This window comes from Moschus berezovskii, chromosome 10 (assembly GCF_049115385.1).
Source record: "Moschus berezovskii isolate FMDL1 chromosome 10, NW_MosBer_1.0, whole genome shotgun sequence".
Classification (NCBI taxonomy): domain Eukaryota; kingdom Metazoa; phylum Chordata; class Mammalia; order Artiodactyla; family Moschidae; genus Moschus; species Moschus berezovskii.
In genome coordinates this window covers 100778533-100802874 of record NC_142469.1, presented here as the reverse complement: position 1 = coordinate 100802874, position 24342 = coordinate 100778533, and the positions used below count along the sequence as shown (strand labels likewise).

The 24342-nt window shown below is 40.4% G+C and overlaps 1 protein-coding gene across 9 annotated transcripts in view; it reads right to left on the bottom strand.

Annotated features, from left to right (window-relative positions):
- Nucleotides 1-24342, bottom strand: part of ARID1B (AT-rich interaction domain 1B) — a 434495-nt gene that overhangs the window by 102453 nt on the left and 307700 nt on the right. For all 9 annotated transcript variants that reach the window (XM_088840857.1, XM_088840860.1, XM_088840859.1 and 6 more), the window contains one exon: nucleotides 20308-20551. In XM_088840857.1, coding sequence (XP_088696983.1) covers nucleotides 20308-20551 — 244 coding nt within the window. The remainder of the gene's footprint in view (nucleotides 1-20307; nucleotides 20552-24342) is intronic.

The following is a 24342-nucleotide window of genomic DNA, read 5'->3' as shown; positions in this document are numbered from 1 at the left end:
AAATTAACATGAAATGACACATTGACTCACAGAGACCTTAATGATTTTGTTAGTACATCTTGCTCAATAAGGATCGTTAGGGTATGTGGGGATCATGAGGTGCTTAGTGACAAAAACTTGGATCCTATTCATAATTTATTTTTTTTTTAATTAATAAGGGTAAGACAGGCTTGTTAGGAAACACACAGCCTGCAAATTATGTGAATTAAATTGCCAGCTGTGGCTGTCGCTGAATATTGAGAAGAAATGAGGAATATTTCCATTTTGTGAATAATTCTACTATGACCACATTCTTTCCCTGGAATTCTGCTGCAGAAATCAATATATATTTTATAGTTTTGAGCAATTAGCAGCTGAATTAATCTCCCACTTTTTAAGAAATCTTGGTAGTCACTAACTTTAGTGAGGAGTTGCTGTTTTTTTTTTTTAAGCACACATTGTAGAAATTACTGCTACCAGTTACCAATACAACACAGTCATGATCAACTTTCATCTTGTACTGTCATTCATTATTCAATTCTGTGCATCACAAACGAAGACAGTGGGCTGCATTTTTCTAATACATCCTCATACTTCATGTTACGGAAATCAGCTCTCTCAAGCAGAACTTGAGACTCCTCTGCCACAGTCTGACTACAGATTTTCTGGAGGATATAATTTTTTCTATTTTGCAGCTACTTTCTTTCATTTCTAAAACATGAAGTACTTCTTATTGTTCAGTCACTCAGTCATGTCTAACTCTTTGTGACTCCATGGACTGCAGTATGTCAGGCTTCCCTGTCCTTAACCATCTCCCAGAGTTGCCCAAACTCATGTCCATTGAGTTGGTGATGCCATCCAACCATCTCATACTCTATCATCCCCTTTTCCTCCCACATTCAATTTTCCCAGCATCAGGGTCTTTTTCAATGTGTCAGCTCTTCATATCAGTTGGCCAAAACACTGGCGCTTCAGGTTTATCATCAGTCTTTCCAATGAATATTCAGGGTTGATTTCCTTTAGGATTGACTGGTTTGATCTCCTTGCATTCCAAGGGACTCTCAAGAGTCTTCTCCAACACCACAGTTCAAGAGCATCAGTTCAGTGGCGCTCCGCCTTCTTTAAGGTCCAACTCTCACATTCATACACTACTATTAGAAAATCATAGCTTTGACTAAACGGACCTTTGCTGGCAAAGTAATGTCTCTGCTTTTTAATATGCTGTCTAGGTCTGTCATAGGTTTTCTTCCAAGGAGCAAGGGTCTTTTAATTTCATGGCAGCAGTCACTGTCCACAGTGGTTTTAGAGCCCAAGAAAATAAACTCTGTCACTATTTTCATTGTTTCCCCATCTATTTGCCATGAAGTGATGGGACCAGATGCCATGATCTTAGATTTCTGAATGCTGAGTTTTAAGTCAGATCTTTCATTCATCTCTTTCACCGTCAAGAGGTTCTTTAGTTCCTCTTCGCTTTCTGCTATAAGGGTGGTGTCATATCTGAGGTTATTGATATTTCTCCTAGCAGTCTTGATTCCAGCTTGTGCTTCATCCAGCCCAGCATTTCACACGATGTACTCTGCATATAAGCTAAGTAAGCAGGGTGACAATGTACAACCTTGATGTACTCCTTTTACAATTTGGAACCAGTCCGTTGTTCCATGTCCATTTCTAACTGTTGCTTCTTGACCTGCATACAGGTTTCTCAGGAGGCAGGTAAGGTGGTCTGATATTCCCATTTCTTTCAGAATTTTCCATAGTTTGTTGTGATCCACACAGCCGAAGGCTTTAGTGTAGTCAATGAAGCAGAAGTAGATATTTTTCTGGAACTCTCTTGTTTTTTCTATGATCCAATGGATGTTGGCAATTTGATCTCTGGTGCCTTTTCTAAATCCAGCTTGAACATCTGGAAGTTCTCAGTTCACAGACTGTTGAAGACTAGCCTGGAGGATTTTGAGCATTACCTGCTAGCATGTGAAGTGAGTGCAACTGTGTGGTAGTTTGAACATTCTTTGGCATTGCCCTTCTTTGGGATTGAAATGAAAACTGACTTCTTCTAGTCCCATGGCCATTGACGAGTTTTCCAAAATTGTCGGCATACTGAGTGTAGCACTTAAACAGCATCATCTTTTAGGGTTTGAAATAGCTCAGCTAGAATTCCATCACCTCCACTACCTTGTTCATAGTAACGCTTCCTAAAGTCCACTTGACTTCGCATTCCAGGATGTCTGGTTCTAGGTGAGTGATCACATCATCGTGGTTATCTGGGTCATTAAGATCTTTTTTGCATAGTTCTTTTGTGTATTATTGCCACCTCCTCTTAATATCTTCTGCTTCTGTTAGGTTCATACCATTTCTGTCCTTTATTATGCCTGTATTTGCATGAAATATTCCCTTGGTATGTCTAATTTTCTTGAACAGATCTCTAGTCTTTCCCACTCTATTGTCTTCCTCTATTTCTTTGCAATGCTCACTTACAAAGGCTTTCTTATTTCTCCTTGCTATATTTTTTTGCACTCTGCATTCAGATGGGTCTATCTTTCCTTTTCTCCTTTGCCTTTTGTTTCTCTCCTTTCCTCAGCTATTTGTAAGCCCTCTTTACAACACCTGATCCTAACACAAATTATTGGTTAGGATCTTTTCTTTGCTGTGATAAAGGACAAACATGATTTTGTTTATAGATGGCAATAGGGGTTAGAATGGTGGGCTCCAATCTACGGAAATCACTGAACACCTTATCTACGATCATATCCAAATCAATGTGATTAGATAGTGCAGTTCTTCAATGCAAGCAGCAAAGACTTCCCCAGTCATCTGTATAGTAAACTGAAATACCTGCATAACACCTAAGAGCAATGGTGTGAGTGAAAAATGAGCTTTCAATAATCCATAAATTCAATGAATGTCCTAGTCTTAGGCATTATTTACAAGTTTTAGAAAATCCATAAATTATTTTGAGTATAGCATCTATCTGTAGGTGTCTCCTGTTTAATCTACTTCAGCAAAGGGACAAAATTATTTTCTTATTCAGATTCATGAAGCCAACTACCCCAGTGTGCTCCAAAGCAGACATTTAAAATGTGGAATCTGCTCAGGGTGCAGCTTAGTGCTTACAGCGAACAGTTTACTAAAGGACTTGACTATGGACTCCCAGTACTTACTAATGTTTGGTGTGTTTTAAATAGGATCTCTCTCTTACCAGGAGGTGCTGTATCAGGGTAAGAAGGTGGAAAGGCAGCTGTGAACAGGCTGTCAACACAATACCCTACTGTGAGCCAACTCTATCTCAAACTAGAGTAGTATAAAACAGAAAGCAACACTTTCCTCTCCCTGTACCCTCCAAATGGGAACAAAGAGCCATAGCAACCTGCTCCCCCAACTTCAAACAGGGAACATGAACCTTGGATGACATACCTATGTCTTATGGTTCAAAAGTTCATTCAAAATAGGGTTAGATTTTCCCAAGTCCTTACCCAAGAAATTGCAAACTGTTGATGTGTCACTGGTTCCTGAAAATAAAAAAATTAGTACTGTAGAGGCATAACTTGTGTACTTCTAAGGCATGAAGGTAATGAAGAAATCCCCAAGAACGTGACAGAACCCTTACAAGAGCCACGTGTCTTCACTCCAAACATGCAGTCAAATACCTGCTGTATTGTTTCCAACTATTCCCTCCACTGTAGTCTCAGGGTTATGAGTCTCACTATTAACCTCACTGCTGAAGTCCAACACAGAGTAGCTGCAAAGGCCTATCACACATTCTACATAAAAATTATGTCCTCAAAGGGTTGTACTATAAACTCTCTGGGTTTTGTTTTTTGTAAGCTTGCTATTATACATTATTATTTCACTCGGCCCACTGGATTCAAATCAGAAGTTTTCTAATTGCCCTCTGGTATTAAGTACTAAAGTTACCTAATGTCTTTCATGAGGAAGTCCATTGGATAACCTCACTACCCGATACTCCTTTTGGGTAGACACTTTCCTACAGAGAACTGGAGGTAAGAAACTAAAAGGCTCTCTCACAAGGCGCATGGTGAGTCAAGTCAGAGAATACGAGGTAGAACAGACTTTTCAGTTCAGTTTCAGTCGCTCAGTTGTGTCTGACTCTTTCCAACCCCATGGACTGCAAGATGCCAGGCCTCCCTGTCCATTACTAACTTCCAGAGTTTACGCAAATTCATGTCCATTGAGTCAATGATGCCATCCAATCATCTCATCCTCTGTCATCCCCTTCTCCTCCTGCCTTCAATCTTTCCCAGCATCAGGGTCTTTTCAAATGAGTTAGTTCTTCGCATCAGGTGGCCAAAGTATTGGAGTTTCAGCTTCAACATCAGTCCTTCCAATGAATATTAAGGACTGATTTCCTTTAGGATGGACTGATCGGATCTCCTTGCAGTCCAAGGGACTCTCGAGTCTTCTCCAAAACCACAGTTCAAAAGCAACAATTCTTCAGCACTCAGCTTTCTTTATAGTCCAACTCTCACATCCACATATGACCACTGGAAAAACCATAGCCTTGACTAGATGGACCTTTGCTGGCAAAGTAATGTCTCTGCTTTTTAATATGCTGTCTAGATTGGTCATAACTTTTCTTCCAAGAAGCAAGCGTCTTTTAATTTCATGGCTGCAGTCACCATCTGCAGTAATTTTGGAGCTCCCCAAAATAAAGTCTGTCACTATTTCCACTGTTTTCCCATCTATTTGTCATGAAGTGATGGGACGAGATGCCATGATCTTCGTTTTCTGAATGTTGAGCTTTAAGCCAACTTTTTCAGTCTCCTCTTTCACTTTCGTCAAGAGGCTCTTTAGTTCTTCTTCATTTTCTGCCATTGGGGTGGTGTCATCTGCATATCTGAGGTTATTGATATTTCTCCCGGCAATCTTGATACCAGCTTGTGCTTCTTCCAGCCCAGCGTTTCTTATGATGTACTCTGCATATAAGTTAAATAAGCAGGGTGACAATATACAGCCTTGATGTACTCCTTTCCCTATTTGGAACCAGACTCTTAAGAAATCTGAATGCAGGTCAGGAAGTAACAGTTAGAACTGGACATGCAACAACAGACTGTTCCAAAGCAGACTATTAGACTTCACTATTTCTATCTCTAAAATCTTTAACTCAAGATAAACCAGAGCGCTAAACACATACAGGAAATTCTCAGCACTAAAATGTAACATTCTTAGTCTGGATTATTCCTAAAAGACCTACAAGGTGTGAGAGAGGGGCAAAATCTGATTTTACTGAGGCATGATTTTTAGTCCTGTGCTACAGTTGTTGAGGGACCTGGGCAATGTGGCTTAACCTGGGTGCTCACTTTGTTTCCAGTGCCATTCGTTCAGATCTTTACTCCCCCAATTCTGGTCAAGTGATTAAAAACTGTTTCTTTGTCACAAATACCACTAAATAAAAGACAAAACCTTGAAAGTTTATTAACTTTAAGTGTGAAGACATGTTATGACCAAAGATTTAATTTGGCTGAAAGTAGGAGCCACTTCCATCTTTGTGATATTTGAGGACCTCAGGAGATATCCCTTATGAACATCAGAGACGCAGTGAAATATACAAACTACCATGCTGAAAATTTGCTCAATGCCTGTACTCAGCATCCTCATAAACATATACCCTCTCCGACTGCTTTAAAGCTCAGGTATACAATTTAAAAGTCTTTAAGGTGCAGAAAAATCTTTGAGGAAAGAGAAGATTTGTTTGGATATAACATAGCTGGCCTGCCCTCCACCTGGAAGTCTAGATCCATAGTACTCTGTCATCTATATGAAAGAGGTAGGTTCTGAACTTTACTCCCACAGAACACCAGACACAAAATGCAGAATAGTTACCAGCTAAATCTGTTCTAATCCTTGCTTTGATGCAGGGGAGGGGAAATCATAGAGCAGGCAAGTTTCTATTTCTCTCGAGAGGACAAATTAATAAAAATAAAACTTAATTTCCCCCTACTCTTACCCATTCTTATTCCTCCTCAATATTTTTCCTCTTTCTAGGATTCCTTTTTTTCTTTGAGAAGCTTAATATTTGGCTGCCTTCTGAAGAAATGGGTATAGTGACAGATGAAAGACTTGTATTCATCGTATAATTCAGAATAAGGGAAAAAATCGACTGCTGTGCATTTAAGATTCTAACAACCTTGCAATTTTGTATAGTCGTTTCCCCCACCCGTTCTTTTGAAGAAATCTGCTTTTATTCTGTTAATAACTAACCACAGTTGCAGCAGCATGGATCCGATTAGCAGTTCTTATGGTACAAAGAGGAGAGGGAAAAAGAGCTGTGAACAGGGTTGCCAATTTGTCCACCTGGGCCCCCAGGAGAAAGATTAGATGAGGCGCCTGCCTGCTCCCTTTTTTCCACTTGATCGCTGCTCTATACTGCCTGATAGAGACAGGCCTTTTGAAAGCCAAGGCACTTTCTTTCCTTTAATAACAGTTTCACTTGCTTCCACCCCCTCTTGTCACAAATTTCTCATTCTGGGTCCCGATACTTCAGGACAACTCTCAGGTGTAAACATAAGTAGCTACGGAAAGTACCCGTACACTGATGCTCCCCTGTGTCGAGATGTTTGGCATCTACCATAGAGACCCACAGAGGAGTCTACACACAGAGACCCTGCAGGGAGGGGGCCCATGATTTCCAGACAGCAAGGTGGGACACATGGTCAGTCCACAGGCATTTTTGTGCTACTTCTGGATGAAAGAAGCTGGGAAAAGATATAGTCTGGGAGTTTACTGGGATTTGAAGAAAACGGCATAGTATATATAAATTTGGGACTGACAGTAAAAATACTGGCATTGCAGGTGACATGGTTTCTATGTATTTTCTATATAGATGTGTAATTAAGTGTCAATGCATGTACTAAAGTAAAACACTATTTTCTCAAAGGGTTTAAAAATTCACTGCATTTATAATTACACTAATAATGAGAGCTTACTGTCATGATAAAACTTCCTTGGTATAAAACAACTTTTAATAGCAAAAGTGAAAGCACTGTAGTATGCTGAGAAAGTTTAAAAAGAAACCCAACTCTTCTGACTGAAATCTCCATGTTCTAAACAGCACAACCAACCCTTTATTATTTTTACTTAAAGGTACTGGAGTAGCTGGTGGGGCAGGATGGGCAGTGGTGATGAGCTCAGGAGTATGCTTCTTAGGAACAAAGGATGAATAGGCTATGGGCAAAGCACCACTCTAGAGGCACCTGCAGAGGGGCCTGGTGGGAGAGCCCAGGTCAGCAGAGCCTCTGAAACAGGGGTCACTCCAAGAGAGCAGGATATTAACTGCTGCAGCACAAACAGGAAGGAGGACGTTCTGGATCACATCCTCATGCGTTTTTTATCTACTCTTTTATTTCAGATTTTAAATAAACCTTCAGCAAGTATCCTTCTTTTTCAAGAATACATGTTTCTTACCAACATCTGCTTGTCACTTTCACATATCTGGAGACTATTATTCGTGTGTTGCTGAAATGTAAATCCAGCCCTTAGCTAACATTTCATGTTTACCTAGCCAGTGCTGACCACGGATACTTGGAAATAGGAATACTATCTGGGTAATGACAAAAACCTCCCCAGAGCCAATCTGTTTCTAATTGGCCATTTTCTTTGAAGATATGGTTAGTTACTAACAACAGATATTTATTAAAAAAAAGATGAGACAATGAAAAAAACTGGACATTACACAAGCCCAGAATTTTGCTACAGTACTTATGTGACACAATTTCTGTACATGATGGATAAGAATCAGGCAGGGTCTACATATGTGGATGTCTGGTTTAAACTGACAGATTTTGTGACCACTATTTCAGGTTCTGTTTTTGAGAGGAAGAAAATAGAATAATCTTATCATGGTGGAATCTCTTCCCAGTTCAGTTCAGTTCAGTCGCTCAGTCGTGTCCGACTCTTTGCGACCCAATGAATCACAGCACGCCAGGCCTCCCTGTCCATCACCAACTCCCGGAGTTCACTCAAACTCATGTCCATCGAGTCGGTGATGCCATCCAGCCATCTCATTCTCTGTCGTCCCCTTCTCCTCCCACCCCAATCTCTCCCAGCATCAGAGTCTTTTCCAGTGAGTCAACTCGTCGCATGAGGTGGCCAAAGTATTGCAGTTTCAGCTTTAGCATCAGTCCTTCCAATGAACACCCAGGACTGTTCTCCTTTAGAACAGACTGGTTGGATCTCCTTGTAGTCCAAGGGACTCTCAAGAGTCTTCTCCAGCACCACAGTTCAGAAGCATCAATTCTTCGGCGATCAGCTTTCTTCACAGTCCAACTCTCACATCCATACATGACCACTGGAAAAACCAGCCTTGCCTAGACGGACCTTTGTTGGCAAAGTAATGTCTCTGCTTTTTAATATACTATCTAGGTTGGTCACAATTTTCCTTCCAAGGAGTAAGCGTCTAATAGAATGATCCCATAAACTGTGAATTGTGGGCTTACCAACTGGCACTTGTGGTAAAGAATTCGCCTGCCAAATCGGAGACATAAGGGATGTGGGTTCAACCCCTGGGTAGGAAAGATCCCCTGGAGGAGGGCATTCTTGCTCTCCAGTATTCTTGCCTGGAAAATCCCATGGACAGAGGAGACTGGCAGGCTACAGTCCATAGGGATGCAAAGAGTCAGCTATGACTGAAACAACTTAGCACATAAACTGTGAAACATAGATGCAGAAAGATGGCTTCCAGCCATAGGATGAAAGGTTATGTAAGTTATAACTTTTAGTACTTTCTTTTCTTGAATACTTGTTTTTTCTAAGAGAACTGTGAACTCTTTAATTGGGTCAACACTTCTGAGTGCCTTTTAGTTGTCAAGCACTGTTCTTGGCACTCAGGATAAAAAGGAAGCAATGATCACTGCTTTCAAGAGGCTCCTGGGCTAGCTAGAGGACACTGAACAACCGGATAGACAGTAGGACTCTCTTTGGTATGGAGGGATCGGTATGACCTTACAAAAGAAAAGACAGTGGAGTTGGGTCTTAAAGGATAAGTAGGAGTTTGCCAGTTGGTAACGGGCAGGATGGATATTCCAGGCAAAAGGAATTCAGTTCTGAAGGAAGAAAGATCTGACCCAAAGCCACTCTTAGTAGACCTGAAACAGGGACTACTAAACTAGTTTATTCTGTCCACTTCTAGTAAAAAGTAACATGCAACATAAACAAACAAAAAACTATGCACTGGGGTTCAACTCTCTTAAAAATACATGTTTTTGCCTTTTTTGCAAATAGAATTTAAATGATGTGATTCTTGGATTTTGTGTGAAATAGACTTAAAGGAACAACTGTGAAAATAAGGGATTCTATTACTAACTGAATTAGGCCTGAGACTATAACAATTATTTTATCATAAAGATTTTTTTCCCATGACATTACAATTTCAATTGAATTAGAACCTAGCTATAGAAAGTTTTTTTTTAAAGGTAATATGCTGCCCCATAAAAAATGAGCTATTTATCTCTAAGCTTTTCTATGACCCATACATACATGATCGTTAACTGGGAGTACTAGTTTCCTTTTAAAACGTGCCCTTGGAACATGTCAAGAGAAGTGATATAGGTGGTCTTTTTCACATTCCACAAAATCTCTCTCTGACTTGCCTCTAGAGGACCAGACTCTCCTGTTCTCTGTCTCTGTCACTGGCTGCTCTTTCTCCTCTTCATGGTCTCTTACATTTTGGTGCCCTAGGGTTCAGTCCTCAGAATTCTTCTCTCAGTACTTCCAACCCTGGCTACACATAATAATCACCTGGACAGCTTACCACACAGTATTCCACTCAGACCCACTAAGCTGGCATCTCTGGGGTCCGGCCCAGGACGTTTCATGTAGCCAGAGTTGAGAACCACTGACCTCCACTCATTCCCCAGATCAGGAGCTCCCAGACGGCAACTTCGGCTTCAGCTAGGAACTTGCCGGAAACGCAAATTCTCCAGCTTCACCCAAACCTACTGAGTCAGAAACTGGGTGTAGGGTCTAGTCATCTGTGCTCTCACTGGCCCTCCAAGTGACTGTGGTGCAGGACAGGTGTCCTAGGTGACAGCATCTAGATCCCTAATAACTCATAGGCTTTCTTCTCCAGCCTAGATCTCTACGCGGAATCCAGAGTCTTTGTATAACTAGCTGCCTATTCAAAAGTCGTCCTCTGGATGCCAAATAGGCTTCTCACATGTTACATCTTCAAAACCAAACTCCAGATTTCTCTTTCAAAAATTTACTCCTTCCTTTGTCTTCCACTGGACAGAACCACTGTTTACCACCAATCTCTCAGGCCAAAAATATCCTGTCCCCACTACTGCTACCCACACATCTAGCCATGACCATCCCCCCACCCTCCCCCTGGCTACTGCAACAACCTCCTAATGGGTCTCGCTGCTTCTGCCCTGCCCCCTCTACAGTCCACTCAGCAGCCACAATGACCCTTTTACAGTCTGCCCTGGATCATGTCATTCTCTGCCTTCTCCACCATCACACTTAAATCCCTCAATTCCAATCATAACCTACAAAACTGTATAGAAGCTGGTCTTGGGTTGCCCTCTAATCTAACCACCTACCATTCTGTTCCATCTCCCCTTCCCCACTACACTTCAGGCCCAAAGACTTCCTTCTGAGTCTCCTGCCCTGCACTCAAACACACCCCTGTTTAGGGCCTTTGTACTCGCTCTTTGCTCTGCCTGGATACCTCACCCCTAGACTTGCTTTTGACCTTCACTCACTGAGCCTCTTGTTCGAATATTAATTTCTTAGAGACACCGTCCCTAATGATTGCCATCTAAAGAAGCAATCTGATTCCCTCCCCCCAACAATAAGCTATTTACTATTTGCGTATTTCCTGTCTTTCTCATTATAATTTAAGTTTCATGAGGACAGGTCCCTTTGCCATTTATATTCAGTTTTATTTCTTCAATTCTAGAAACATGCCCACAGCATAAGATGCATTGAGCCCTTTGCTGAATAATAACTGAAAGAAGAAAATGAGCAGTTGGGCTAGTGGGTTTTCCTCAGAACATCATGTAATTCTCCCAACAGCAAAAGTGCAACATGCTACAAAAAAAAAAAAAAAAATTCAATGAATTAATCCATTTGGCATCCTCAGCAAGGTCACATTCTTGGCATTCAGCTATACGCATTTAACGTAGTTTGCAAGTACAAACTCCTATGTCACTTTCTGTTTGGAAAAGAGAGTATCAACATTAACAATCTCTGGTTATATCATTTATAAACACGCAGATGTGGATTATTAAAGATTAATGCATTTTAGGACTGGTGTCGGCATTCCGTTTGTCTCTTGCCGAAACCAATTCTGTTCTTCATTAGTCAATGACAACCCATATCACCCTGTTATGGAAGAGAAATCAAAGGTGTAAGTGTGAATTGAGAGTAGGTGATGAAACTGATTAGTAACAGACTTAACGGCTATAATCAATCAACACATCATAATAATCTTGGCTCCAGGGTTATCAGAAGATAGGGAAATAAACATGACACTCCATGTAAAACAGCTTTGTTCCTTTCACAACTACCATTTTTTTTCCCTTTAGAAAGTAGAGTAACACATCAAAAGTTAGTGGAAATCAACTTCAGAAACATCTTGACTGGAAGAACTATTCACTTTATCACCATTTTCCAAAATGCAGTAAAGTGACTTTTGAAACTTGTACTTTTAGGCTAAAATTAGTTCCTAAAAGCTTTTGTGCCCCTCCCTTCTGATTCCTCATTCCCAGTGAGGAAGAGAGTACAACAGGTAGATGCCAATAGCATTAACACTGGCAGTGCACTGCTGGTTCAAGAAGCAGCAGCAGTCAGTCAGTTAAGCACAAGATGAGAGCAGTGTCAGTCTACTCAGCTCAAGAAATGAAAACAAACGGCAAACAAGGCTTTGAAGTGCTTCTTCGCTGAATAAAGTTAAAAAAAAAAAACCAATAGGGGAGAAGTGGGAGTGGACTGCTGGATCTAGCACGTCAGCACTTTCGTCACCGCTGAGCTTACAGAGCTGGATGAGGCACAAAACAGCATCCTGGTGACACAGGCTTTCCTGTATTTTCACATGCGGAAGATCAAAGAAAGGAAACGGAAAATGAGAGGAGAGTTTAAACTGAACTGCAGGACTTAATTTTAACTAAGAGGGGGGAGCAAAACCAAGTGGGACTGTGTATTTTGAGAAAATCCCACTGTTCTCATTTCTGAATGTGAGAGGAGGATAAAAGGCTTGCTTTGAAATTTGTTCGGATGGAAAAACTGGAACGATTTCTGCTTTTGGAAAGGAGGAGAAAAAACTCATTACCCAATGATCAGAACACCTGACTTGGGTCAGGAGAGACCTCTAAAGGGCAGAGTAGCTAAGAACGCTAGAGCAGCTGCTTCCAATGCAAGAACCTGGCTGCAGGTCAGCAACGGGGAACCTGCCCTTTAGAAACAGCAGGAGACCTAGGTACAGCCAGGATTCTGGCTGCATTCTAAATTAGTATCTTAAAGGGGGAGGCTCTAATAACCAGTAACCATGCCACTGCAGCTCTCTAAAAGACAAAATACATTGTTGCTTTCTTAAGCATCGCTAAACATAATTTGGAAAGGATCTGAAATTACTGTTCTGTATAACACAAATATTTTACTTTGTAAGGGAAAAAAATACTGGCTTGGTTTGTAGAACTGCTGAATCGATGTTTTCTGGGCTGCCATAGATTAAAAACACGGATATATCAATGGCATTTTTGTTTAAAAATTTTTTTTTCTCTGCACAGCTTGCCAATAAGCAGCATGCATCTTCCCTCAACAAGCTGTTGCAGGATTTCCACTTCACGAGAAGCCAAAAAGGAACACTTGATGGATGTCTCAAAATAAGATTATCAGGTAGGGTGACTGTGCAGACTTTCAGTAAAAAATTTTAATGATTCTAATTTTATCATGAAAGGAAACTGGTTTAGAAGCACTTATAGAAACTAACTCATAACTTTACCCTGAGTTTTATTAAACAAGGATAAATTAAAAAGTAGAAAAATTACTTCTTTAGAATGGGTTGGGCTTGAGCCCTAAGAGTTCTAAAAATCCAAGGGGAATGGATTAAAAAAAAAAGAGACACTGATTTGCATCCTCCGGTGTTCATTTCATAGGTACTAATCTTGACAAATTAGACCAGGAACTATCATTTCCTCTCACTAAAATCCTTCCTGTTCACTCCAGCCTATGACTAACTCCTAACTGCAGTTCATTTTTCTCTTTCCCATTATAGCATCCTTCCAGAATCTGGTTGTCTGAATGTCAAATTAAGCAAGAAAATTAGGTTTTTTTGGACCAGAATATCTTCGTGTTTGTATCTGCAACTATTATCAGCTCCTACAGAAATCTACTCAACTCTCACTTTTGAAGTAGTGGGTAAAGCGGTTGAACACTTACACAGAAGAACTCTAAATATACCTTAATGCTGCCCAAAGAGTTATCTTCCATATTTAATCTACTATGTGCCACCTTCTTCGGAATTCATTCTTTCAGCGCCTGAGATTTTCCTGAGGGGCACAAATTCATTATTGTTAGCTGGTACACTGGATGCATCACTCACCATCCGGGAACTGACATGATAAAGCTTCAAAGAATCAGGCTTAACTATAAAGTAAATGGTGCTTTATGAGAGCAGAAGGGCGATCTCTGGCAAAGCCATTTCTGCAGGCTCTTAAAACCCGTGATCCTTTTCAAAGGACAGCCACTCATTTGGCAGGTATGAGTCTCTGTAAGGAAAGAGGGACAGACAGAGCAGCTCCGCCCGGGGAGGCGCCTGTGCAGAGCAGCTCAGGAGGGAAAGGCTCCAGCTGGTTGCAGAGAGAGGAAACGAGGGGCGGGGCAGGGCGGGGGTGGGGAGAGGGGGCTGTGCAGCACGAATGGAAAAAGATCAGAGCAAGCTTGAGAGACTGATGAAGGAAGACTCCCCTTGCCCTCCTTCCTCCTTTCCAGCCTCTCAGTACTGAGGATACTCTGACCCATGGCCTCATGCTCTCTTCCGGCTCGCAGTCAGTCTGGGGAAGGATGAGGTGGGAGGTGAGACACGGCAAAGAGCAAAGAACATACAACTTAATGGGAGGGAGTTTCACGTTCATATTTGATGAAATTCTGTTTTGTTTCTGTCTATGACAGCTAGGAATATGCTGACTTTGACTGGTCTTCTCATAACAAACACCTAATACTATGCCAGAAAAAGAATGGTTTGAAACAAATGTCTCTTCATCATGACATTAATGAGAATACCTACTTTTCTATCTTTGGTCCTAGTTTATTATCATCAATAGCCCTCCGCTGTCAGAAGAAAGTGATTAACTCTACGTAAAACTGGATTTGGTACAAATGCTTAAAAAAAAAAAGTGGGGAGTGGGCAGGAAATCTGTTCAGGAATTTAGTTTTTATCCTTAGATCTTTAATAATAAAACCAATGAACTGTCCTCAACAGTCTGAACATCTAAAGTTTCTATAGACAAAAATGTCTCTCAGGCTATGAAAAGTTAATATTTGGCTGCCTATCACCGTGCCCACTGATGTTCACCGTTCTTAATATTTAAACACTGTTGCTGCTTATAGCACATGGAGAAAAAAGCTGACAAAAGCCTTTGTCCAATAAAATAAAAATAAAAAAGTTTGGCTTATTTACATTTTTGCTTTGTTAGTAAACTGTAATGGTTAGCTCTGGAGGCAAGACAAGTGAAATTAACATCCACTAAATCTTTTGGTAACAGCAATGAATTCTGATGTGCTGCGTCAGCGTCCACTATGTGTTAGGATGAATTAGGCCTGGTGTAAGACCTACACAATACATTCAAGACCCAACAGTTTTTTCTCCTTAAATCAAGGTACATAACTTGATTCCTGGCTGTAACCCAGGAAGCAATGCAATGGGATCATTTATTAGAAGGAAAACAAAATGTTTACTATCATACATTTCAGAATCAACTGCACCCTACATTAGATTTACTTTATTTAAATGTGTACATACACGCATACTAACAGAAAGATGGGGAGATTTCTTTTTCTAAATACAAAAACATCAACCAGAAGAGGAATGAGAAATGAAACACTAAGTAAACACCTAGGAAATGTATAATGGCACTGAGGGAACATATAATATATACACTTCTATTTTCAAATGCTTGTTTAGATTAGACCACCAAGCTGAATCCTTTCCCCCCTAACCATAGACAGCTGTGACGCTGGAGCCCAATAATGTGCAGACAAAGGGAGAGAATCCATGTGGCTACTCACCACAGAAAATTTCCATCCTGCTTTTCAAAAGAACGCAGGAAGGAAAAGCCCCACTGAGTGAGGGATGTGCCAGGGCCGATGTCGTGCCAGTGCATCACAGTACTTGTTCCCATGACACTCACAATGTTCACGAGGCAGCATGACAGGAGGGCGAATGTGCAGTGGGTGGAGAAACGGTTTCACAGGCAAGAAACAGAGTCAGCCATTCGGGGTGCTTTCCTGGGCTTTTGTTTATCCACCTCTGTGATACTTATCATTAGCTGTCAATTTCATTTACCAGAGCAGAGATGGAGAAAAATGACTGCTCTTCTTCAACAAACCCAGGGAGAGCCATGCTAGGAAGACTCTTCCCATAACATTCTGGCTTTACCTCACCCCAGCTATCAGCTGCACAACAGCTGTGCATTTCAACAATGACTTGCTAGAGAGACAATGATTGAAAGAGCCAATCTGTGACACATGGAGAGGATGCAGCAAGATACAGCAGGAGTTAATGGGAGAGAAGTAGGGAAAACTAGACAGTGCTGGGAATGGGAGGAAGGGTGAGGGAGAAAAGAAAGCAAAAGGCTACAGACAGAAAAATACAGGGAAATTCCAAACAGATGTTTTCAAAAAGCAATCTGAGGATCATGCCCAGGGTGAGAAACCATGTAATCTCTGTCAGACATTTTTGTTTCATTGGTTCACACTCCGAAGCAAATGTAGACAGACTAGAAATTATCTTAGAATCTAATGTGTATGTGTGTGTGTGCTCAGTCTCTCAGTTGTGCCCGGCTCTTTGCGACCCCAAGGACTGCAGCCCTCCAGGCTCCTCGGTCCATGGAATTTTCCAAGCAAGAATACTGGAGTGGGTTGCCATCTCCTACTCCAGGGACTCTTTCTGACCCAGGGATTGAACCCATGTCTCTTGCGTCTCCTGCACTGGCAGGTGGATTCTTCACTACCAGCGCCACCTGAGAAGCCTTAGAAGCTAATGCACAGACCAACAAAACTTAACATCAGGGCTAGAGAAGGGAAAAGGAGGTGAGACTACTAAATCAGCTCTGAAGGGCTCATTTACTCTCTAAGGAAGCATGCCTGCATTCAGTTAAATATAAACCCCAAATAATCAACTTTATGATCATCTCTAAAGTGTGGTTTTATTATTTATGACACAGTTCACAAAAGTATATTTTTTAAAAATTTTAAAAAGAAGGGCTGATAGGATAGAGGGAGGGGAAGACCACGTTTTTTTTTCCCAATAAAATACGGCATGATTTTTAACAAATCCCCATAAAATAACACCACATAGTTTTTTGACGAGCATCTGTTAAAAATGTATGTTTGAATGTCCCTGGGCATGGCTAAGAAACAGAGTAGAGAAACAGGTGACATCTGGACTTGGGCCATGAGGATGACTACCAAGAGGCCCAGGACAAGAGTGCTGACAGTTCTGTGGCTCCTCTGTGTGAATCGTAAAAGGGCGCCCTTTCCCCCGGAGAGCTGCCGTATTTCACTGCCATTTACTCCTCTGGTCCACATCCCTGGTACAACAAGCAACTTGCTCAAGTGAGTGTGGCAGCCCTGGCTAGGAACAGGGAGAGGGTGGGACTGATGTCCTTTAAATATATGCAAAAAGTGTGAGAAATAACCCAGGATTCTGACCTGCTCATCTATTGGTAAATTTTATGCTAGACTGCTTGCCCATCACATCACACAGAAATCGATTTGCCAAAGATGAGTGAAGCAAGGGTTTTAAAAGAATGCTTGTCTTCTGTCTCCTCTTAACCTTCTCAGTCAGACTCAGCCTCTCAGAAGAGCAACCACTGACCTACCAGTTTTTTTTTTTCAAGTTAGGAGAAAAATGGATTCAACTTTGTGAAAATACATTAGGCTAGTTCTAGCGTTCCTACTGAATAATCTCAGTAAACTCAGCAAATCATCACTGGGAATTTTACATACATGTCCTTTGAATGGTACAAGAAAACCACTGGTGTAAGATTCAGACTTGTAGCCAAAACCCCCTGTGCTACTCTGGACAGTGATGATCATGGACAAGTCTCTACATCGCATTTTGAATAACAACAATAACCGTAACCACAACAACAATTAACATGCACTGAATGTTTACTGCAAGCTTGCTTTATATACATTAACACATTTCATCTTTACAGTAACCCTGTGAGATGTGGTTATTATCTTTATAGACAGAAACTGAGGCACAAGGAGGCTGAGCAGCTTGCCAAATGGCAATAAAACAAGGAGGCGGGATCAGATGATTAAGAAAGTTTCTCCAGCTCAAATGTTACTTGTAATTCCATCTGAGAGAAAGGTAAATAGATGCCAAAACTGCTCGCCAGATTTTGTAAGTGGTTATTCCTCTTAGAAAGGGGCTTCCCTGGTGGCTCAGAGGTTAAAGCATCTGCCTCCAATGCGGGAGACCTGGGTCGGGAAGATCCCCCTGGAGAAGGAAATGGTAACCCACTCCAGTATTCTTGCCTGGAGAATCCCATGGACGGAGAAGCCTGGTAGACTTCAGTCCACGGGGTCGCAAAGAGTCGGACACAACTGAGCGACTGAATGGAATGGATTCCTCTTAGAATGACACTAATATTAAAGAAATATTCTATCTTCCATGTTTTACATGATTCTATTACTATACAGCTTCACACTCAGCAAAGATAATTCTGGATTTACCTTGATATCATGCCTCTGAAAACAAGTGGAACTTTTGCTGTGTAATTTCATCCCTGTACTAAATTTTGCTGAATAGTTTTACTGAGCATCCTGTAGAGTAATACAGGCTGCACTACGGTGAAATGAAATGAAGGCCCTGGCCCTGAGCAGTTAGAATTTCTGGCACAAGTTTACAAAACAAATAGCCTTAAACACAGTTTCCAAGAAAGCTGAAAGTTTTCTATTGAAAACCCACTTTCCAAGAAATTAACAGAGAAAAATCACATTCAGATCCTCCCCTGAAGGTCCTGTGAAGGATAGGCTTCATAAGGCAAAAGAAGAGGGCGGCATGAGGTGGTTGGATGGCATCACCAACTCAATGGATATGAATTTGAGCAAACTCCTGGAGACAGCGGAGGACAGGGAAGCCTGGTGTGCTGCAGTCCATGGGGTTGCAAAAAGTCAGACACGACTTAGCAACTGAACAATAAATAATAGGTCATCAGAATCATAATTCACTGAACAACTTTATCCTATGCAAAACACAACTGAGTACCAGACTCAGACCAATTACATCTACCTCCACTATAACATGTGCTATCACACCCTCCAAATTAAGTTCTTTTGTTGGGTTGTGTGTGTTCCATATAGCATCAAAATCCAAACAGTGAAATAAAACTTTCAAAATCCCCAACTAGAATGCTAAATATATGTATGAAAACCATCAGATTGTGAACTACCCATATGAGGGATTTTAAATGAAAAACTAAAATATTTTTATATCTCAGAAAAGTTTTCATTTAATTTACTAAGAAAAGTCTTTTTGATACAATTCAGAAAAATGGGGTCAGTTCATTGACAAATATAGTATTTTACATATAACTTTCCAATGTTTAGGTAGGTAAGACCTCAAAAACCATCTCAATACCAAAAATTGTCTAAGGAATTCTGGAATATAGGTTATTCATAGCTTTAAAAACATTAAAAGCAGGTAAATCCAGGTTTTATTATTAAAACAACCATTATAAGAACAAGCAAATATTTTTGAAAGAAAATTAAGATGCCTTCAATAAAATATATTAAAACTATATATAATTCAAAATATGGATCTTGGGAACATAACATTTAGTCAAAAAAGCTAAGTGGAAAAGAACCACATATAGTATTACATATGTGACTATACTTCATGATTTGCCCAGAATCTTCCTGGTTTATATGTGTTCTACTGTAATTATTATTAGCAACCCTTATAGGCTCAAGTCTCTCAACCTGGCTGATAAATTATATAGTCATTTTTAATATAGTACATTTCTATAAAACTCAGAACTAAATAAAACTATATACTTCATTTATACTCTTTTATAACCCAACATAATTCAGAAAGAATGATTTAAAATACATTCAGAGGATATGTGAGGCAGAGGAGAGGAACAGAGTTGAAGACAGGAAGGAACCCACAGGTAAAAACAACAACTCCAGCTCTTAAATTGGATGGTGAGCCATGAGTACTCATTTGATAGTTGTTTCATAATTAGCATTTTTCATATGTTCTTATATGTTTATATACATATATAAAACATTTATTTAAAATATAAAAAGAACAAAATAATAAGATGGGGTAAAAATTACTATCCATGTTTTTAAGATAATACAATAAACTGTCAGAAAATTTATCAGCAATTCAATAGTAATGCTGACAGATGAGTAAAAAGTATTTTCTGGCAGCTACCTGCATCATGCTAGCAAAACTTACACAGAAAAAAATTACACCTATTTGATGGATAAAGGAAAGTTGGTTGCTTGGGGGGTTTGAATGAAAGAAAGTTGATATAAGAAAGAAAGCTGGAATAGGATGGGGCAACTGAAAAATAAATAACCCCAAGTATATGATAAAGGAAGCAAAAGATTTACAAGAGTACGAGTATGGCAAGAGCTAATGCAAGAGGTTAATTGGAACATGAACTACTTATATCAAAACTAAAAGGTAAGAGTTTGTATAAGTAATGAGGCCATGAACAGACGCTGGCAAATTAAGACAGTGATAAGCATGAACATTAAAAACATTGTACAAAAATACTTCCACAGTAATCTCACCTTATCAACAGAGGATCTTATTTAACAAAATCACTACGAAACATATCCTAAGAGAATAAGTAATTTTTTGGTGTAAGTTAAGGTAAATGTGCAAACTGAAAGTAACAGGTGATTTTACTAATTCAGTGTTTATATTCATTAGTTGAGTATACTTAGGAAATAGGATGCTTATATGCTTTGGTGATAATTCACAGTTATACTTCTAACTCCTAATGATGGTCCCATCATTAGGTTTTTAAACAATAAAAAAATAATAATAATGGTATGTATGTTTTTATTGATGAAAACTAGGTCTGTATTTATTACAAAGTAAAACAGTAATTATTGAGAAATGAATACCTGGAATACTTGCAGGAGAAATCGGGCCAGATCGTGACTGGTTGCTTCCCACAGGAGAGCCAACAGGAGAAGGCGATGGGCCCCCAGGGATGCTGGAGAGATGGGGAGATGCGTGCGGAGAGAAAGGTGACTGAGCTGGGTTGCTCTGATCTCCTTGGCTGCTTGTGGACCCAGATGCACTGACTGCTGAGCTCAAAGTTGCTTCCGTTCCCGTGGGGAGGTCATCAATGGAGCCAGACAGGTCCTAAGAAGGAAAGAAATAGCATGCATTGATGGAGTAACACATATTTGGACCAATACCTATTCAAAACACTATTTGAAAATCTTAACCCTAACCTTTAAGAGTTTTTCTAGAGAACACCCCAAATTCAGAGCATGGCCACTTGTTATTAGAAGACTTTAACGAGCTCTCTTGTAAGTTAAATCCATATGATCTAGTCTATCGCTAAAAAGTAAGTTTGTACCTCTTTCATTAAATTGTCCTACAGCTTTCCTTTAAGCTGTCAGCACCTAGTCCAACAAACCCGCCAAAGACTCACAGGAAAAGCATGCTAGGTGATGATGTACCATCTGAATGGAATGCCTGATTGATACATGATCACTTCAGTGAACTAAAAACTAAAGGCTTTGGATCCTCCTACTTAAAGATCAATACCGGAGGGCTATCTGAATTTCAAAATATGATCTTCTAAAGTAATAGCAATCCAAACTGTAACCAAACCTTGTGGGGAGAAATTCTGATATTTTAGGTAATTCAAAAATTTTCTTATAAATAGAAGAGTGATGTGTATTTTTATCTGATATGATGAAAATAAATCCCTTTGAAGTTACATTGGAAGAAATGAGTCCTAATGTTATAACTTACTACCTTTCTTTGAAATAATTATTTGTTTATTAACTCTAGAAAAACAAGAGGTACCATACCAGAAGGAAGTGCAACCAAAATATATTATTTGGCCTAGCAGTGAACACTGAGTATTGGTATAGTATATGTTTGTAATTGTTGTTTAGTCGCTAAGTCGTGTCCGACTCTTTTGTGACTTCATGGATTGTAGCCTGCTATGCTCCTCTGTCCATGGAGTTCTCCAGGCAAGAACACTGGAGTGGGTTGCCATTTCCTTCTCCAAAATTAAGGTCCTGTAATTTTACCATAATACCCTCTAAGGCAGATATTAAAATTCCCATTTGACAGACATAGAAACCAAAGGTCAGAGAGTCAAGGTTACTGTTATCAGTTACACCACTGAGGACAGACAGCATCTGCCAAAGATTATGACAGGAGGATGAGAGAAGAGAAATGAGAAAACTGTCTTTTGAGCCCTTATCAGAGTGAGAGGACAGAACCTTTACTCCAGTCTTCCTCACGGCTAGGCACAAAGGTCCCAAATGGGGTTCCCACTAACAGGAGCTCTGTACACCCGTGCAGGCCTGTGACAATGGTGAGGCTCCCACATCATTGACTCTGCAAACCCAGATGAGATCTGGAACTAGGTGCTGAATGAGCCCTAAAGGCTGAGAACAGGATAAAAGATATTTGTCTTGATAACTTAGGACTAAACACTGCAGAATGGGATCAGAAATACTAGGTTATGGTACTGTCTGTAAAGCAGATTCAAACCTAATTGACGTCTTCCACTCACACAATTTTATTGTTTAATTTTTACCTCATTGCTTACCACTGGGACTGCTAAAACTAGGGCTCTGGAACTGATGGAGGAAGATGCTTAGGATCTGAAGAATGAAAGTAGACCAGACAGTACAAAGGGGGCCACCAAGGCAGAGTTGGCTAGAGCTCTTCAGGGTACCCCAAAATGTCACAACACAAACTCAGAATGAGGATCCAAGACTCCTGGAAAGTTTATCTATTAACCATCGGTTAAACAATTTAACTTTTCTCCTTTTAACAGCAAAACTGCCAATGATTAAACACATTCTAAAGAATAGCTGATGAGATGAGAACCTCACAAAAAGATGAATATTATAGAAAAACATATTACAGAATTATAGAATATTGTAGAAAACATATTCTTCTTATGCTAAGAATAATATCTAAGTAAAACACAGTTATCTTCAATGTCATATAATTAAGCATATGAGTAAGAAACCTAACAGTAGCAAGTGATTGAAAATATCACCCCTAGAAAAAGAATCATCAAAGCTCCAAACTTATGGGACAAACTGAATCACATTTTCAGAATTCAGAGAAAAAAAATATATTAATATAACTATCTCTACTTAAGGCACATGAGATGGATGGTTTTGCATATATTCAGCAGATAAAACATTGTATTCAACTTGATGACTGGGTTCAACAACAGTTCAGTTCAGACTTTCAGAACATTTTGTGAAGTCAGGTAGAAACAGAGGAAGAATATTATGCAAGTAAGATGCTACGGACAATGTAGAAAGTATTTAGTTCAGTTCAGTTCAGTCGCTCAGTCGTGTCCGATCCTGCGACCCCATGGACTGCAGCACGCCAAGCCTCCCCGTCTATCACCAACTCCCGGAGTTTACCCAAACTCATCTCCATTGAGTCAGTGATGTCATCCAACCATCTCATCCTCTGTTGTCCCCTTCTCCTCCTGCCCTCAATCTTTCCCAGCATCAGGGTCTTTTCTAAGGAGGCAGCTCTTCCCATCAGGTGGCCAAAGTATTGGAGTTTCAGCTTCAACATCAGTCCTTCCAATGAACACTCAGGACTGATCTCCTTTAGGATGGACTGGTTGGATCTCCTTGCAGTCCAAGGGACTCTCAAGAGTCTTCTCCAACACCACAGTTCAAAAGCATCAATTCTTCTGCACTCAGCTTTCGTTATAGCCCAACTCTCACATCCATACATGACTACTAGAAAAACCATAGCCTTGACTAGATGGACCTTGGTTGGCAAAGTAATGTCTCTGCTTTTTAATATGCTGTCTAGGTTGGTCATAACTTTCCTTCCAAGGAGTAAACGTCTTTTTATTTCATGGCTGCAGTCACCATCTGCAGTGATTTGGGAGCCCCCAAAAATAAAGTCTGTCACTGTTTCCACTGTTTCTCCATCTATTTGCCATGAAGTGATGGGACTGGATGGCATCAACTTTGTTTTCTGAATGTTGAGCTTTAAGCCAACTTTTCCACTCTTCTCTTTCACTTTCATCAGGAGGCTCTTTAGTTCTTCTTCACTTTCTGCCATAAGGGTGGTGTCATCTACATGTCTGATAGTTATTGATATTTCTCCTGGCAATTGTGAAGTATTCACACTTCAGCAATTAACACAATTATCTGAGTTCCTCCAAACAAAACGTAAGTACACACATGCAGAGATGTGAGGTGCAGGCTGACAGGGGCCACAGGGCAGGACTCCACGCATTCCTCTCGCTCCAAGGTGAATGATGGCCTCTCTGTGGGTGTGGAAGATAGTTGGGTCCTGAATAATTCTTTAAGTTCCTATCCCCAACGTATTTCCTTCCTAACCTGATATAACCACTTCATAAAACTGCAAAGGGGCACACCTATGGGCTCCACAAAGCAGGGCATGACAAGCTATGTGAGAACTAAAACTAAATCCTACCTATTCTGGCTCCACCCATAAGCCACACATTTTTAAATGACTGAAAAAAAAATCAGAAGAGCAATACTTTGTGATACATGAAAAGTATTTGAAATTCAAATTTCAGGGTCCCCTAACATCCTCCTGGGACATCTTATAGTCACAGCCATTCCTCTGAAGTGCTGTCTATGGCTGCTTTGGGGCCACAATGGAGACCTGCATTGAGACTACGGCCCTCAAAGCCTATAATATTTACTCTCTGACCCTTACAGAAAACGGTGCTGACCTGCTGTATCTAGTCTGGCCTCTCATGCCTTTGCCTCTTCAATAGGGAAATAGGAGGAGGACAGACAGGTCTCAGCTAAAATGCATGGTGACCTATGTGCATAAGGAAATCACACAGGCTTCACGAAGAACAGGGACTGCCTCCACATTCATACCTGCCTGGAAAACACTGACTGGGTGCCAGATAGAATTCTCCTCTTTAATGGCATCAGACTAAC